We start from the raw sequence: 14989 nt of genomic DNA on the forward strand, positions 1-14989 counted from the left end.
GATAGGCAAAATGAAAAAGTCCTTTCTTTTTTTTTTACTTTCTCTCACTGCGCAAATGTTCATTCATTGCGCGCCGAAAAAGACTACTAAACAGCGTCTCCGAGCACTTTTTGTACATTGTTCTTTCTTTCTTTGCACTGGCGACCCTGCCGCATGCCCTGCCGCGACAAATCAGCGTTCTTGTTTCACTGCAGCCGTTTTTGTATATTTACTTATTTCTAATGAGTAACGTCCCTTAGCAACCGATCGGTTGAGTAGAATTTTAATTTAACGTCGCACTTTAGTCTCTCGTGCGCTTATTTTTCGCTCTTGCGATCATATCGGAGGTCGGGATGTGCCATTAATGGGCGTCACAGGCGCTTCCGGCACGCGTGGTTGCAGTTGTTTATGGGGGCATTTCCTTTTCGTCTGCTGCAGAGGGCAGCGCATTTTCCTCATCACGCGCATCGTGCCACGTAAGTATGCCTACTGCTAATTGCTACAGGAAAGCCGCTGCTCAGTTGAAAGAAGGAAAGAAGAGAGTGCCGAAGGAAATGAAAGTTGTGCGAAGCGTAGTGCGCCGCAAACGCGCGAACGATCGAGCGCGCGTGGTGCGCTCTTCGGTACCTTTCGCCAGCTGCCAGCGGCCTTTCTGACTGTCGATGTTTGAAACAGTTCTCGCATTTGGCTTCCTGCTACAGGCATTATTGCGATTCAAGGTATGCGCCTACGCTGCTTCTCTCCCTCAAAGCGCTGCGATTTTATTTCGAGCGGTGCACGAAAGAAGCGTCGTAGCAGACGACGGAAACGACGCTTGCGAGTGGTGGCACCACCTTCGCTGCGGCTTGTGCGCTGTGGCGACAGCCGCCACTCCTCGGGCAGTTATTTTTACTTTCCGATTGTCGTCGTCCTCGCGGCGACGCGAGGTGAGCGGAGGCGATTCGACAGGCCCCCGTTGCACGCTGAACCCGAGCTTCGCGAGGAGCCGCGTGATGAACTTGACCGAGCCACGTGATAATACCCGCTCACTTCTACGACCACCCGCCGCGTTTCATTGCCATCCCGCCACCGGCAAGCTTCGAGGCTGAGGAACCTTGCTGTCAAAGATCGTCCGAACCGCAGGTGATGTCTCGCTTTCTGAGCAATGCGGAAGCGTTTTGCTACTTTGTATTCACTTTTTCTTCTTGTCCGCGCCTCCCCGCTATGTCGCAACTTCGGGCGCCTCGTGGTTTTTCTTTAGACGAGCGGCGCGAGCTGCGTGCCGGCCGTCTTTTCTGCACTTTCGTATTGGTCTCCGGCACTTTTTTTTTTTTTACTTTAGAGCTCTTGTTGCCCGAGTGTTCCCGCTGCAGACATCGACACCCGTGGTCCCCTCAAGCTGTCGATAGAATCGGCGGGGATACCCGAGTAGGTTTGTAGATCAAGGTCTCGCACTACATGATCGTTTCGGATACCGTGATAAGGTGCCGATGCACGCGGTACCTGTACTCCTCCCTTCAGCAGCCGTAGGAGCAGGCACTTTCCCGAGCGCGATGGTTTGAGCTTTCCTCCCTGCTCTCCCAGCTTCGATGCTTTTGATGGTCACTCTCTCTGCGCGCTTGAGGTCACGGTGGTGAGCACGCTCTCTACTTTGAAACGCAGCCAATGTCGCTTTCTATATATTATTGATGTTATTTCTTCGTCTGTGCTGTTTTTCTCGCCACATAAATCGCCCGAAACATTCTGCCTCCCCTCCCCCTTTACCGTCCCTCGAACGCGAACATTTGGCGGTGTTTCTGAAACGTGTTTCAACATTCACATCTTTTTTCGTATGTTGCACGTCTATAGCACGCAGGCGGTTTTTTTCCGCGCATCATTGGAAAAGTGTGCGCTGGTTGCGGACAGGATTGCGTGAGATCTGTTTTGTACGTCTTTATCGGACACTGAATCGCACGACAACGGCATGACAATTTCACGACAGTCAGCTTCACTCGCTCCTTATCAGGTGATCCGCGCACATTCTTATTTATTGCGCGTTCATATAATCCTTAACACGGCTGTATTGTCATAGCGGCTGAATAAAAGGGCATGTTTGCCCAACTTTAGAAGCGTAAGCCTGGTTTAATTTACTTGACTTTGTGATTGAAACGTTTTTAATAAACTTTGACTTTTACCCAGAGTAAGTGAATGCCAGTGGTGAAGCATTGCTTTCATGATATATTGTTGCAAGTTTCTTGGTTACATGTGTCATAAGTAACCAATATGTTGCCTGAAAGTGCACTTGTTTGGCCTCGGCAGACCTTCAATTTTTCGTCATCATCTTACTTGGTAGCCCTATCACAATATCTGATGTTAGTGCCGGCTTCGTTTATAGTATGTTGCAGTATATATTATGAAATCTCTTGACATGGTTTCAACTCTAAAATCTGGTAATTTTCTGATATACTTTTTAGAGTAAGCATGAGTACTGACAAGGCTTTTTTTTTTTTAATAAGTGGTGTCAAAACTCACCCAGGTGGAACTTTTTCCTGATTTCCAGCCACAAGTACCAAACGGTATGCTTAATTTGTATACTGAAAGTTCCGGATTCAAGTTCATGAGCTGGAAACGTGTAGCCGCCACATTTTAGACACCACCTATTATGACAGCATATTTTTACTTTCCCGGTCGCCACGTCTGCTGCAGCAAAAAATAGGCAGCTGAGAAAAATAAGGGGCTGTGTGCTTTGTCTATGAGGAAGCAGTTTGAAAGGATGATTGGGCCATCAAGCAACCTTGCTTCCCTGTATGGTGTGCATTCTGGTTTCCTCTTGTAGGGTGTGAAGTATTTTGAATTACTTAACTGTGACTACCTTGTACAACACCTTGATCAAGCCTTGAGCAGCCAAAGAGCATCAGTAAATTTTAACCCTTTGAGACGCTATGTACACAATTGTGTACACCACTTGTATTTGCTCTTTGTATCGACTAGGGGCTACGGAACAGCCAGATACATTGAGTTTTGGATGAATTGAACCTCCTGCATAATAAATTTGTCCTCACTTTACTTCATTTTGCAGTGTGCTGTTGCATACGATTACTTTTCTGAAGGTACTACCACGGTCGACGAGTAGTTCGACGTGCCGCTTCTTGCGAGCCACGTATAAAGTATAATTTTTCTTTGCACAAAATTGACATAACCGAAAACGAATTCGCACTATATTTCTAGCCTGAGATTTGATTCTGTTTATGCAAAAACAAGGCATGAATAGCTTCAGAATAAATAGATATGTAATTACCAACCAATTAGGAATGATTTACATAACATGCATAAATTAACGTGTTACGATATTATTTTTGTTGCAATAGAACATCGAGTGCCTTGAAACAATGTCGCATAGATTTGGCGCGTTTACAGACAGTTCTTCATAGGTGGCGTCTGAAAGGGTCAAATGTGCTAACACTGAAGTGCAGATGTGCTTTAGAGAAGAACTAAGCGTTGGTATGAAACGTCACTTATTTTTCAGGGCTCGGTAGAAAGATGTAAAACTTGCTTGTGCAGTTAAAGAAACAAGAATTTAATTTATCTTAAATTTCTTTTATTGTGAGATTTTGCCAGTGGTATAGAAGGTAAACCCAAGTGTAACTGGCATGCTTAACCTTCATTTACTATAACTAGTATTATTATTATTGATTAATCTTTGGGGGCTTGGCAACACTAACAGTGAAATGGAGGGCTCCGGGTTAACCTCCACCACTTATTCTTTAAAAGGGACAGACAACCACTCAGAACTCGAATTTAGGTAACCCCACTAATGGAAAGATTGTATATCGCAATGGCTAAAATGAGCTCTGCTTTTCTCATTAGATGCGGATTTATATTTTTATTTTGTCTCTAAAATCACTTCTGGCGCCTCACGCAACAAGAAAGTGAAGGTGCGTATGATCCCGATCACGTGACCTTTTACTGGTGCACACGGTTAATGGTCTTTATATCAGTGTTGAAGTGCAGTACACTTTTCTTTATTATACTCTTTTCTAACTTAAAATGTGCCGATACACCTTCATTTGTAGTGAGCAGAACAGTGGCGGTGCCTTCGCTTGACGTATGATTGACGATGCTCATGAGCATGTGGCCTCCGCAATTAGCTCCGGCAACGCGCCCTTGCCAGAGCTAATCGCAGAGGCCACGGGCAGCATGAAAGTTAGCGGAGGGACTAGGGACCTGTAGTTGAATTGGAGAAGCACCAGGAGCACCTGGCTCACAAGGTGGTAAAGGGATTTCGCATGACCATGAGCGTTCGGAAAACTTATTCTACCAGCTTTTTATATAAAAAAAAACGGCTGAAAATGTCAAAATGAAGGTGGTTAACCACAGTTGCACTCACTCCTGTAAAAGTAGAATTTTGAGTGTAATGAACAGTTTGTAAGGAGGGCTATCGGAATTGCTATAACTTCTCAGTGGAGCTGTAGGACAGGGGCGTAGCCAAGGGGGGGGATGGGGGGGTTCAAACCCCCCGAAATTTTTCAATTTCGCTTGCATATATATACATGCACACATACAAACACACCCACAAACATACATAATGTATGGTTGAACTCTCTCCCCTCCCCCCCCCCCCCCCCCCCGAAAAAAATTTCTGGCTACGCCCCTGCTGTAGGAGGTACTCATACTTTTTTAGTGGCTTCTTAGATCGAAAAATTCTGCTTACAAAATATCCGCGTGCTTTTGGAAACAACTGCTGCAAGTTTAACCACTACTGAGGGGAAGCTTTTCGTTGCGCCGTAAAAAACTGTGCCGAGAAAAATCAGTTGTCAGTCCCTTTAACATGCACCTAAATTTAAGTGCACAAGCGTTTTTACATTTTGCTTCCATCAAATTGGGCTGTCACAACTGGTGTCGGACCTTTAATTTTGTGCTCACTCACACCTCGGCAGGTATACTTTTTTCTGTGCACATAAAGCATAATCGAATATCCCCGACTGAGTGCAGCTTCCTTACAGTGCAAAAATGAAGGCACGTCTAATTTTGGCATGTCTAATTTGTATGTAGTCTCTGCCAACTTGGGCTGCTGTATGTATGTGCCTGAATGGATGACTTGGGCCACTGGATAAGCTAAGGTAAAACTTCGTTGCTAAGTGGGCAGGCCTTCATGTGTAATAGCTCTCGTTGTTTTCGCTGCTTATGTATCTCTGGTGGCTATGTCTCCTGCATTTTCACAGGAGCAGATAGCGATGCACTTTTTAAAGGCACAGAAAACAATATTATCTGAACAGTCCTTGCATAGCCACCGCCACAATGGGGAGCACAGTACTGATGCGTTAAAAGCTATCTGCTGTTAAAAGAAAAACTAAACAGAAGTAAGCATGATTGAGCATTGTCGAAGAGCACACATTCCTTGGTGTATTTGCTGTCATTTATCGGGCTAAAATAAGGCCGTGTGTAAATTACCGCCAGCAGTACCTTTCCATTTCCACTTTTTCTTGAAAGGGTTGCAGTACTATTGAATAATAATCCAGCAAGAATGCAAGAACAACACTTTTCTGCATTTACTCAGGAGAGAGAGAGAGGAAAACATTTATTAGGTGGCCAGTAAGTGAATGTGGGAGGGTCCCTTATTCCGGGAACCCTCTGGGCTGGACCGCCTGCCGGGCCCGTGCGACGAGTTGGCGCTGGTCGACCAGGTCCGGCTTCGATATCGCAGCCTCCCACGCTTCACTAAGGAGGTTTGGGGGTGCATCGGGAGACTGTCTACTATCGGGAAAATGAAGTGAGAAAGCACTCTGTGGCAGCACAGTCACAGGTTGCACTCACAGATGATGACATTAGATCTTCCATTTGCCATCTAGTAACTACCTGCTTCACACATATTATGTTCATATTGTTGCAAAGCAATATGAACATGGCTTAGTGCAGTGTGAAGGCAGGAGATAGCATAGAAGATAGCATAGAATGCTATCTCCTGCCTTCACACTGTTTAAAAACAAGGTGATGTAGTCAAGTGTCGCTTCATTGTAATGATTGCGGTTGCCAGCCATCTTTTAACGATTAAACTTTCCTGTCAAAATACCACGACGAACGCATGCACCTAATTTCTGAAGCTTATTATATCCACAATAGTGGCGCGGCGTCTGTAAACCTCCCTCGATTTCCTTTATTCCGAAGGAGATAGCATTCCTGTCCCATTGATCACTTTTATTGCCTCTGCACAGGCTGTCTCTTCATGTTTTCTGTTATTTCATTGAGATAGCGGTGGACATGGGCGTCCGGAGGGGGGTGCAAGGGGGGGCGGCTGCCCCCCCCCCCCCCCCCCTGGAATTTCGGATAATATTTTTCTATACAGTACCAATAAGCTGCACACGTTGGTTAGCACACAAAAGGTCCGCATATCCGTGTGAAACAGCCTTCAGGACTGCCAGCCAAGCCAACCTTGCACGTTATTTCATATTATTGACTAACCTTGCCGGTCAAGTCACAGTACTGATCCCCTCCCCCCCCCCCCCCCCCCATGGATGCACCCCCCTGGAAAAATTCCTGCGGACGCCCTTGGCGGTGGAGTATATGTATGTTGACGGGAAGAATAAAACACATTTGGTTGTTAATCAGTGCCGTGGTCTGTGTCCTTTCTTCATGCCTGTCTTTTTAGTGCTCTTTTTCTTCTCGTAATCGGAAGGTGAGATTAGGTAAGTGCGATGTACAGCTGGCTAAGCACCTCAACTATAGGCCTTTACCCTGTGTTTGTACATGTTATACTGATGTTTAAACGGAGTAACACGTTGGGTCTTTTTCCACTTGTTGATCGATTCGTGGCCTCCTCTGGGACTTGCACAAGGTGCTTCCAAGCCCTTTTCATGTCCTGGAAATTTATTTGCAGAGGTTCTCACCTTCTTTTCTTTGGTTCACCATGCAGGAAGGCGACGCTTCACCAGCTCGTGCACGGCGATCCTTGTTTTGTGGAGTAAATTGAAGCCAACAGCATGGAGACTGAAGAGAAGGCGGCAACGTTTGGTGCAGCTGACTATGCAGTGTTCACCGTGATGCTTGTGGTGTCATCGCTTATTGGCATCTACTACCGGTTTACGGGTGACCGGCAGCGGACAGCACGTGAATACCTAGTGGCAAACAAGAACATGTCAGTGGTGCCCGTGGCATTCTCACTCATGGCGAGCTTCATGTCTGCCGTTACGCTGCTGGGTGTACCTTCAGAGAATTACTTCTACGGCACTCAGTTTGTCGTGATCAACATCGCTTACATCTTTGGCACACCAATCGCTGCCTACGTTTTCCTGCCCGTTTTCTACAAGCTTCAAGTCATCAGTGTTTATGAGGTCAGTCAGGTTCACTTCAAGTGGTGATGACAGATGGTTGTGTTTATGACATACTCCCTCTCATTAAGCTCCCCTCACCTTTCATCGATTTAGGATGCCAGGCAAAATCCTATGCCTACATTTTAAATGTGCTTGATGAAATTGCCTGCAGCTAGAAATTTTTTTAGCTGATATCTGAATATAATAACCTGCTGTCAGAAATGGGGATGTGTATGTTTGAAGGAGCCTACCCAGCAGCACTTTTGAGTATAATAAATAGACATGCTTTGCCACTCAACAGTAGTCTTCTGAGCATGATATCTGTTCTGTTCATGCTGTAGGGAGGCTACACATTCGCCCAGAGGACAACCTGCTCTTTTCTTAAATTAATTACTTGAAGTCCCCATCATTTTTTGTGCATAGCACGTTCGTGCACCTTTACATACTGTGATCATTGCTAGGGTTTTTCTATGTGCCACAAATAAGCTTAAACAGTAGACTGTTAGGTGATGTTCCCGTCTGGTAGTAAAGAATGATGACAATGGGGTGCCAATGCTGTGATCTCCAGGGATATGCAGCTCGATCTTGAGGTCACACTAATACAAAAGCTCAGTGGAATTATAGAATCATGATAGGCATCATTTAGCTCTGGCAACGTGGTGTAGCTTTTGAGCAGTTTTAACAATAAAAATGAAGGGGAGAGACATGCAAGGGTGCTGCAATGGTAGCATTTGATCGCTGGAAACTAGAGGGGTACTAATATTCAAACTTTCAAAAATAAATCTAATTTAGCCTATCATGCTATCAGGATACGAGAAAGGTTCACACAAGATGTACATACATAGCTGCTGCGTACAAAAGCACTCACTATAAAATGCTGCATTATACCTTTTATTGTATTGTATTCTTATATGACCTCATGAAAATCACCTTCATTTTTTTCCAGTACTTGGAGAGAAGATTTGGGAAGGCTACCCGGCTGACTATGTCAGCTACATTTGTTATACAAATGGTGAGACTTACATTTATGGAAATATTTTGACCTTCCACTCATGTTATGGTTGATTTCAGCTGGTTTATTACACTCCGGTAATTTACGGTAGACCCGAATGTGAAATGCAAATGAGAGGCATGCAGTGCCACGTGGAGGCTTGGACAGTGTGGTTAAGCTTTACACCCCTTTAGAACTTCAATAAACAGCAACCGGCTCCTTTGTGAGTTGCATACATTGTCAAACTATTACAGTGCCATTTCCAGAGGTGCAGCTGCATACAATGTAATGGAAGCATCTGCTCCATGCCCTCTGCAAGTAGCATATTGGTGATTGATTGATGCATTGTTGGAGGACACTGGTCTACCATATTTATGATTCTACATAGCAGACAACAAGGTAGCGGCATGCTGTCGTATTCATTCCCTCCCCCTGTTGGCCGCATTCACCAGCATGGACTATCTTGTGCATTTCACATTTTTAAGAATCCACATCTTGAATAATAAAATAATGGCCTTCTGTTTATCACCAAGTTTTACTGTCTCTCAGCCTCAAGTGCAGTGTTCTGTAAATTTAAAAGTTGGCAGGCTTTGTAGTTTATAATACAACACGTACCATGCACTTTTCACATTGAGAATTTTATGCATGAAGCATCAGTGAAGTCTGTGATGCAAGGCAACATCACTGGCCACAGCAACATAAGAATGTTGTGTTGTGTACGTTGTCACTTGATTCAAAGGACTATTGCAGACAAGCAATGCACTGACTTACCGCATTGGTCATTAGACAGAGTCAGCACTGTTGTGGACTCTTTCAGAAATTCTGAACTTCACTGCAAAAGGCCGGTTCCTCATTAAGCTGGATGACAGAATAAAGGTTGATGCCAGTCGCAGACATTTCGCTGCCTATGAAGTGGGCTTTATTCCATACGTTGCTTTGTGGCAGAGCACCAGGGTCATTGCAGAACTGTTAGGTTTCACTAGGGGGTTCAGCCATAGCAGGAAACACACATTCTCTCTTTTTTTCATTACTAACTGAGTGTGAGCACTTGGGTCCTGCTCTACTGCCTACAGTCAGTGTAAATGTGTGCTGCCTCATGTTCCAAATTAATGCTATTTCAGGTTCTTAACTTCTCTCAACTTTGATTTGAATTGCGCAACTTGTGCATTTCTTTTTGGCTTTAAGTGTTTTAAGCAAGAGGTGTTAGAAGAGTTATTACAAGGATAGCTAGCTTGTGGTGGCCAAGCATTCATATTGACGTCACTTTTCTTTAATCTCACCGCAGGTACTCTACATGTCCGTCGTGTTGTACGCACCAGCTGTGGCCCTGAGTGCTGTCACTGGCATATCAAAATGGCTTTCTATTATCTCTGTGGGCTTGGTTTGCACATTTTATTGCACTATTGTGAGTACATCTTTATTGCCATGTAGACAAGTTATCATCTGGATCTCTGCCTTGCGCACTTAATGTTGAGAGCTGTCGGAAGAAGGGGGTGATCTAATCAGTGCAGTTTGCAGTACCTTTCATGTAGCATAAGTCATGCCGACCTTTCCCTTCTCTTTCTGTACCACTTTGCGAGCATCTCTGCATGTGCTGTTGGTGCAAAGGTTTGCCATGCATGAAAGCTATAAGAAAAGTTTCTCCTATGAGAACTCGTGCGTAGCAGATATAAAAAGCACCAGCCATAGTTCTCTGGTCCTAACCACTGTATGTGGTACAGTGGTTGCATTTCGATGGAGGCGAAATGCTAGAGGCCCATACACTGTGCAATTTCAGTGCATGTTAAAGAACCCCAGCTGGTCTAAATCATCTGTAGTGCTCCACTACTATGTCAATCATAGCCTGAGTCACTATGGAACACTAAACCCCATAAACGAAACATCCAACCATAGTTCTCTGGGTGGCCACCGCACTGTTTCTCCGAGATGCTATAGCCAATCCACGAGGCCATTTATGAAGGTTATATGAAGCGCTTCAACAATGACTATCTCGAGTCTTTTGAAACTGGCTATTTGAGACAAGTGATACTTCTTGCTCGTGTACATTCATAGCAGTAGCAGAGAAATCTTGCAGTAGTTGCGTGTTTGTTTCTCAGTTATTACCACTTCAATAATTCCCTTTTAATTAGAAAGACTACTTTCTATGCGTTGCAATTACAACTGTGAGTGTGGGTTCTGTCAACAATGCCATTTTCAGTATATTTGTCCCCAATGTCAGCAATGAGCAACCTTGATGTTTTTGCATAGCTTTCTGTAAACATTACACGAGGAAAGCTTTGTGAGACGATTAGACAAATAATGCTGAGGTATTTTGTTGAGGAATTGCTTTCGTCTTTTGCTGCATAGACTGTTAGCGCACCACGTTCCGCATTGTGGTACTAATGCACAAGTATTGCTGTCCATGTGTACAAGCATGTGCCCATGTATGTCCAGAATGGCGATGTGCTTAACCTCTTCTGATCTTTTTCGTAGGGTGGCATGAAGGCTGTTCTGTGGACTGACCTGTTCCAGTCAATACTCATGTTTCTTTCCATGTTTGCTGTTGTTGGTGTGGGCACGTATAACATGGGCGGTGTCTACAACGTCTGGAATGAAGCGCTCGCTGGAGGAAGGATAGAGTTCTTGAAGTGAGCATTCTGCTGCTTGGCTTATTCTTGTTTCTGTTAGCAGCTTTCTTAATGCAGACTAACTGCGTATTTTGTTAAATTATTTTTCGTTTCCTTTTCCATTCACATGCAAGTGATTCTTGTAATATGTGCTGTACTGTATGGCCTATGGTGACATTAATCATGCAAACGTCGTGGGTTTTTCCAGAAAGTTGGTTAATACTGACTTCATTCTGATGGACATCTTTTCCTTTGTGACCGTTTACAGATATCGTACACTTTGAGTGTGTTATGTAACTGTGCATTGATGCTAATTTTGTTCATTGCCGTAATATTAAATATTAATCCCCTGAATTTAGTTCAAGAGTTACCCTAGCTATTTACGTCTTTGTGCTCTAGGGCTGAATTAGTTACTACGAATCTGCTTAAATCTTGATAGGCACTACTGTGTGACAGTTTTAAACCAAGTTGTGGGTTCACGGTGATGGGTCACGTACATCAGTGTGATTGTCTGTTCAGGCCACATTATTGATCGATGTGAAAGATGTGTACTATCGCTGTTTTTTACAGTTATGCAGACGTTTCTGGGACATGTCTAACAAATTATTTTGAATGACTAAAGAACTTCTTTTGTTTCTAGGAGATTAAGGTAATGCAATTCAACACCAGTAGAAAACTAACTAGTCCAACAAGCTGTCCTGTCACAATTCAGTTTTGTTTATGAAAAGTTTGAGGCTACCTTTATATGTTTTCTTTTACACTTTCTTTCACAGCTTTGACCCAGACCCAACCGTGCGCCACACCGTATGGACTCTGGCCATTGGAGGTATCTTTGTCTACGTGTCTCTCTATGGTGTCAATCAAGCACAAGTTCAGAGGCTCATGACAGTCAGCACGCTCAAGAAAGCACAGCTGTATGTGCAAACTGTTTCACTGTTGTACATTTCTAGCATCACTAGCCGCTAGTCTTGCGTGTACACAGGCTAAGGCCTTCCAATTTTCTCTTTGCTTCCTTCCTTTACACAGCCTAAGCCTCCTTGACTTGTTTTAAGACTGTGATTCTATGTTAGTGCCGTAGTCACAAAACTTGTTGCATAAGGGCCAGTATGCTGTGCGCTTGCCAAACCTCTTTTACATGCACCCACTTAAACGGCCACCAGCTTTTGCTCAAACACTGATCAGGGCACTTGATTATCTGGTATGAGCCTGAGGGAGAGAGTGTTAAATGAAAAATAAGAGTTAAACAAGCTCACGTTTGCTCTTTATTGTAAGGTAATAAAATGAGAATTTCTTTTTCATGTCTTTATACACTCCTGTGTCTCTTTCAGGGTACATGTGCAATTCTCAGTAGGCATTTATAGCATAATACAATGTTTGTAGGTGTCAAACCTTGCCACAGTTGTGCTCATCGGGGGTTCTAATAGTTGACTTGCAGTACCTGCAGTGGTACCTCTGGTTCTGCCCTTCTGCTGCTGAACAGAAAGTCACCGATACAATTTTCAGCCAGTATGGCCATGGTATTGCCACAGAAGTACTCATATACGTTGAAGAACCCTGGCTGTACAAAATTTGTTTGGAACTCTCCATTATGTTACCTCTCATAATCCCTGTATTGCTTTTTGATGTTCAACCAAACCATTCAGGGTTCATTTCTGTTAATATGCAACTGATGTCCTTCTCCATTAAAGGGACACTAAAGTCAAATATTAAGTCGACGTTGATTGTTGAAATAGCGGTCCAGAAACCTCGTAGTGCTGCTTTTGTGCCAAGGAAGTGCTTATTTTGAAATAAAATCACGTTTTTAGTGGTCCGCATCGCGTTAGCGCGCTTCAAATCTCCCGCCTGAAAATACGACTCTCATACGTCACTGCTGCCGTGCCCAACGTTGCCCGCTTTTACTGCACGGCCGCCGACACTAGTAGCAGCCGAGCGGAAGTAGCGGGACCCACAGTAGCAACAACGGCGCTGCGGCAAAGACTTGCTCGTATGGGCACATTCAAAGCCGTCACCAAGTTGCGGTTGGTCTCGTAATCCTCAGTACGAAAGTGCAGCGAGCACACACGCAGAGGTTTTGACTGTTTAGCACACTGGCGCAATGGCATGACACTAAGCCAGTTCGAGCGTAAGGGTTCATTCCGCGGTACCCAGTGAAAAGACACACCGTTTTGCTTGCTGCAGCACTGGCGTTGTGCACCATTCGGGCATTCGGCAATATCACAAGCATGCGGCATTTTGTCGAACTTTCTGTCAGAGCGACTTTCACGAGCGCGCAAAACACGCACGGCAGTACGCGATCCCGAAACTACCACTGAGACGGGCGAGGCACAGTTCGGCGAAAACGGAACCTTTGAACCATGTTTGAACCACGCGCGCCGTTCCCCATGGCAACGCCACGGAGGTTTTGTTTTCCATGAATCAAGCGGAAACGAACAAACAGCATTTTATTACGTCTTTTGATGCTCGGAATGTTCTTTTTTTACTGCTGCTAGTTTGATTACTAGTGATTTATTGTAGGCCGACTTCCCTACGTCATCGGGATCACTTCGAAAATGTCCCACTCGTGGCGCTCATCATGTGATACATTTAGCTTAATTTCTCGGTAAGTATGGCACTGCTGTTGATAATGTTGCCGTTTTAGAAGTTGTCATACATTGGGCTTTCACTCTGACATAAATTGTTATTTGCCTTTAGTGTCCCTTTAAAGAAATTGTAATAGTACTTTCATGACTTTTTATCATTTCAGTGCTCTCTTCATCAACTGGCCGATTGTTTCAGCACTTAGCTTGGTTACAAGCTTTGCTGGTATTGTGATGTATGCCAACTTCAGACACTGTGATCCCTTGTTGTCGGGCAAGATAACCAAAACAGATCAGGTATGTTGCCACTTGTAGCGTAGTAGAAAATTTCTGCCACTTGTAGCGTAGTAGAAACTTTCCAGAACATTTCTTATGTTATGTGTTTTGAGATTGCAGTTGTAGGAGGGCCACTTGAAGTACCTTAGCTGATCTTGGCACATCAATAAGCTCCTTAGCCACAATGTTGGATGTGCAGTGCTCACGGATTGAAATGGTACAGTTTAGGGCTAAGTGATGTGTGTACTTTCGTTTCTACTATCTTCAATTCGTGTCGTATTGGCTTAATTTCGACTCGAACACTTACGCCAGAGCCAGCATAACCTTCAGCGGCCAGATTCGTAGCAACATGATGCGGTTATCCTGAGCAATTGCATGTACCAGGTACTAAAAAATTTGATGTCGCATTTCAATCCATGAGCACTGTAAATCTACGCACCATATGTTTTTATTATTAACCAAAATAGTCTATATAAGTATGACAGTCAGCTTAGCATGCATCAGTGACGTATTCAGGCAAAAAATTGATGAAAGAAAAAGTGTGCTGGCACATACCGAGTAGTCTGTAGCAGTCTTTGTAAAACTTTCTCAGGAGTGGATTGACATGCTAAGCAACATTGGACAGCAAGATACCAGTCTAGTAACAAATCGTCCACCACTGCCCTTGATGCAGCCACTGCCACTAAAAATGTTGCTCCACCATAGTCTATACGTAACTATTGGTAGACACATAAAAACCACGCCCTATAGGATGTGTACAACTATACCAAAGTTGCAGTGGTGACTTCCAGAGAGACTTTTCTTCTGATTTGCGAAATGTCCTGCATCGCTACACATTGGATAATTTGAAAACTATTTAAATTAAACCACATGATCTGCTCTTCGATTCATGCACTGTTGCAAGAAAGGTTCCAGAAAATAGCAAATTGCATGTCAGTGGTTGAGTACACACATTTACAGGGTATTCTAAAATGGTACAAACTATGTGGAACAATCAACAACTATGCAGGAGAATGTGCAACCAATCATTATCCAAGGCTTATTTTTGACCAGGCAGCCTCTTTAAGCACGTTTCATGCTGCACTAGTACAAGAAACACAGAACTACAGCGCAGATGGAAAAGGAAAAAGAAGAAAAAAAAAGAGAGAATAAACCTTGCAGCAGCAGTACACTAGAAACTCTGCTGGAGAGAAATAAAACAAAGGAACGAAAACTGCTGGACGAGGACTGATGGCATCGGCTACATCTTCGCACTGCAAAGTCATGTTCGTTTTACGTTGCAAACAGGGCCGTAAC

At 44.1% G+C, this 14989-nt stretch overlaps 1 protein-coding gene across 6 annotated transcripts in view; it reads left to right on the top strand.

Annotated features, from left to right (window-relative positions):
* LOC119388195 (putative sodium-dependent multivitamin transporter) overlaps positions 1-14989 on the top strand; it is a 59280-nt gene that overhangs the window by 13355 nt on the left and 30936 nt on the right. For 4 of the 6 annotated variants that reach the window (XR_007415518.1, XM_049413858.1, XM_037655852.2 and 1 more), the window contains exons 1-7: positions 831-1101; positions 6848-7265; positions 8191-8256; positions 9521-9640; positions 10708-10862; positions 11615-11755; positions 13585-13714. Coding sequence is in view for 5 of the 6 variants with exons in the window: in XM_049413858.1 (XP_049269815.1) it covers positions 6915-7265; positions 8191-8256; positions 9521-9640; positions 10708-10862; positions 11615-11755; positions 13585-13714 (963 nt within the window). In the remaining variant the exon portion in view is untranslated. Of the gene's footprint in view, positions 1-361; positions 456-830; positions 1102-6847; positions 7266-8190; positions 8257-9520; positions 9641-10707; positions 10863-11614; positions 11756-13584; positions 13715-14989 lie in introns of those variants that run through there. The other 2 variants (XM_049413860.1, XM_049413859.1) reach the window with 2 other exon arrangements.

This window comes from Rhipicephalus sanguineus, chromosome 3 (genome assembly GCF_013339695.2).
Source record: "Rhipicephalus sanguineus isolate Rsan-2018 chromosome 3, BIME_Rsan_1.4, whole genome shotgun sequence".
Classification (NCBI taxonomy): Eukaryota; Metazoa; Arthropoda; class Arachnida; order Ixodida; family Ixodidae; genus Rhipicephalus; species Rhipicephalus sanguineus.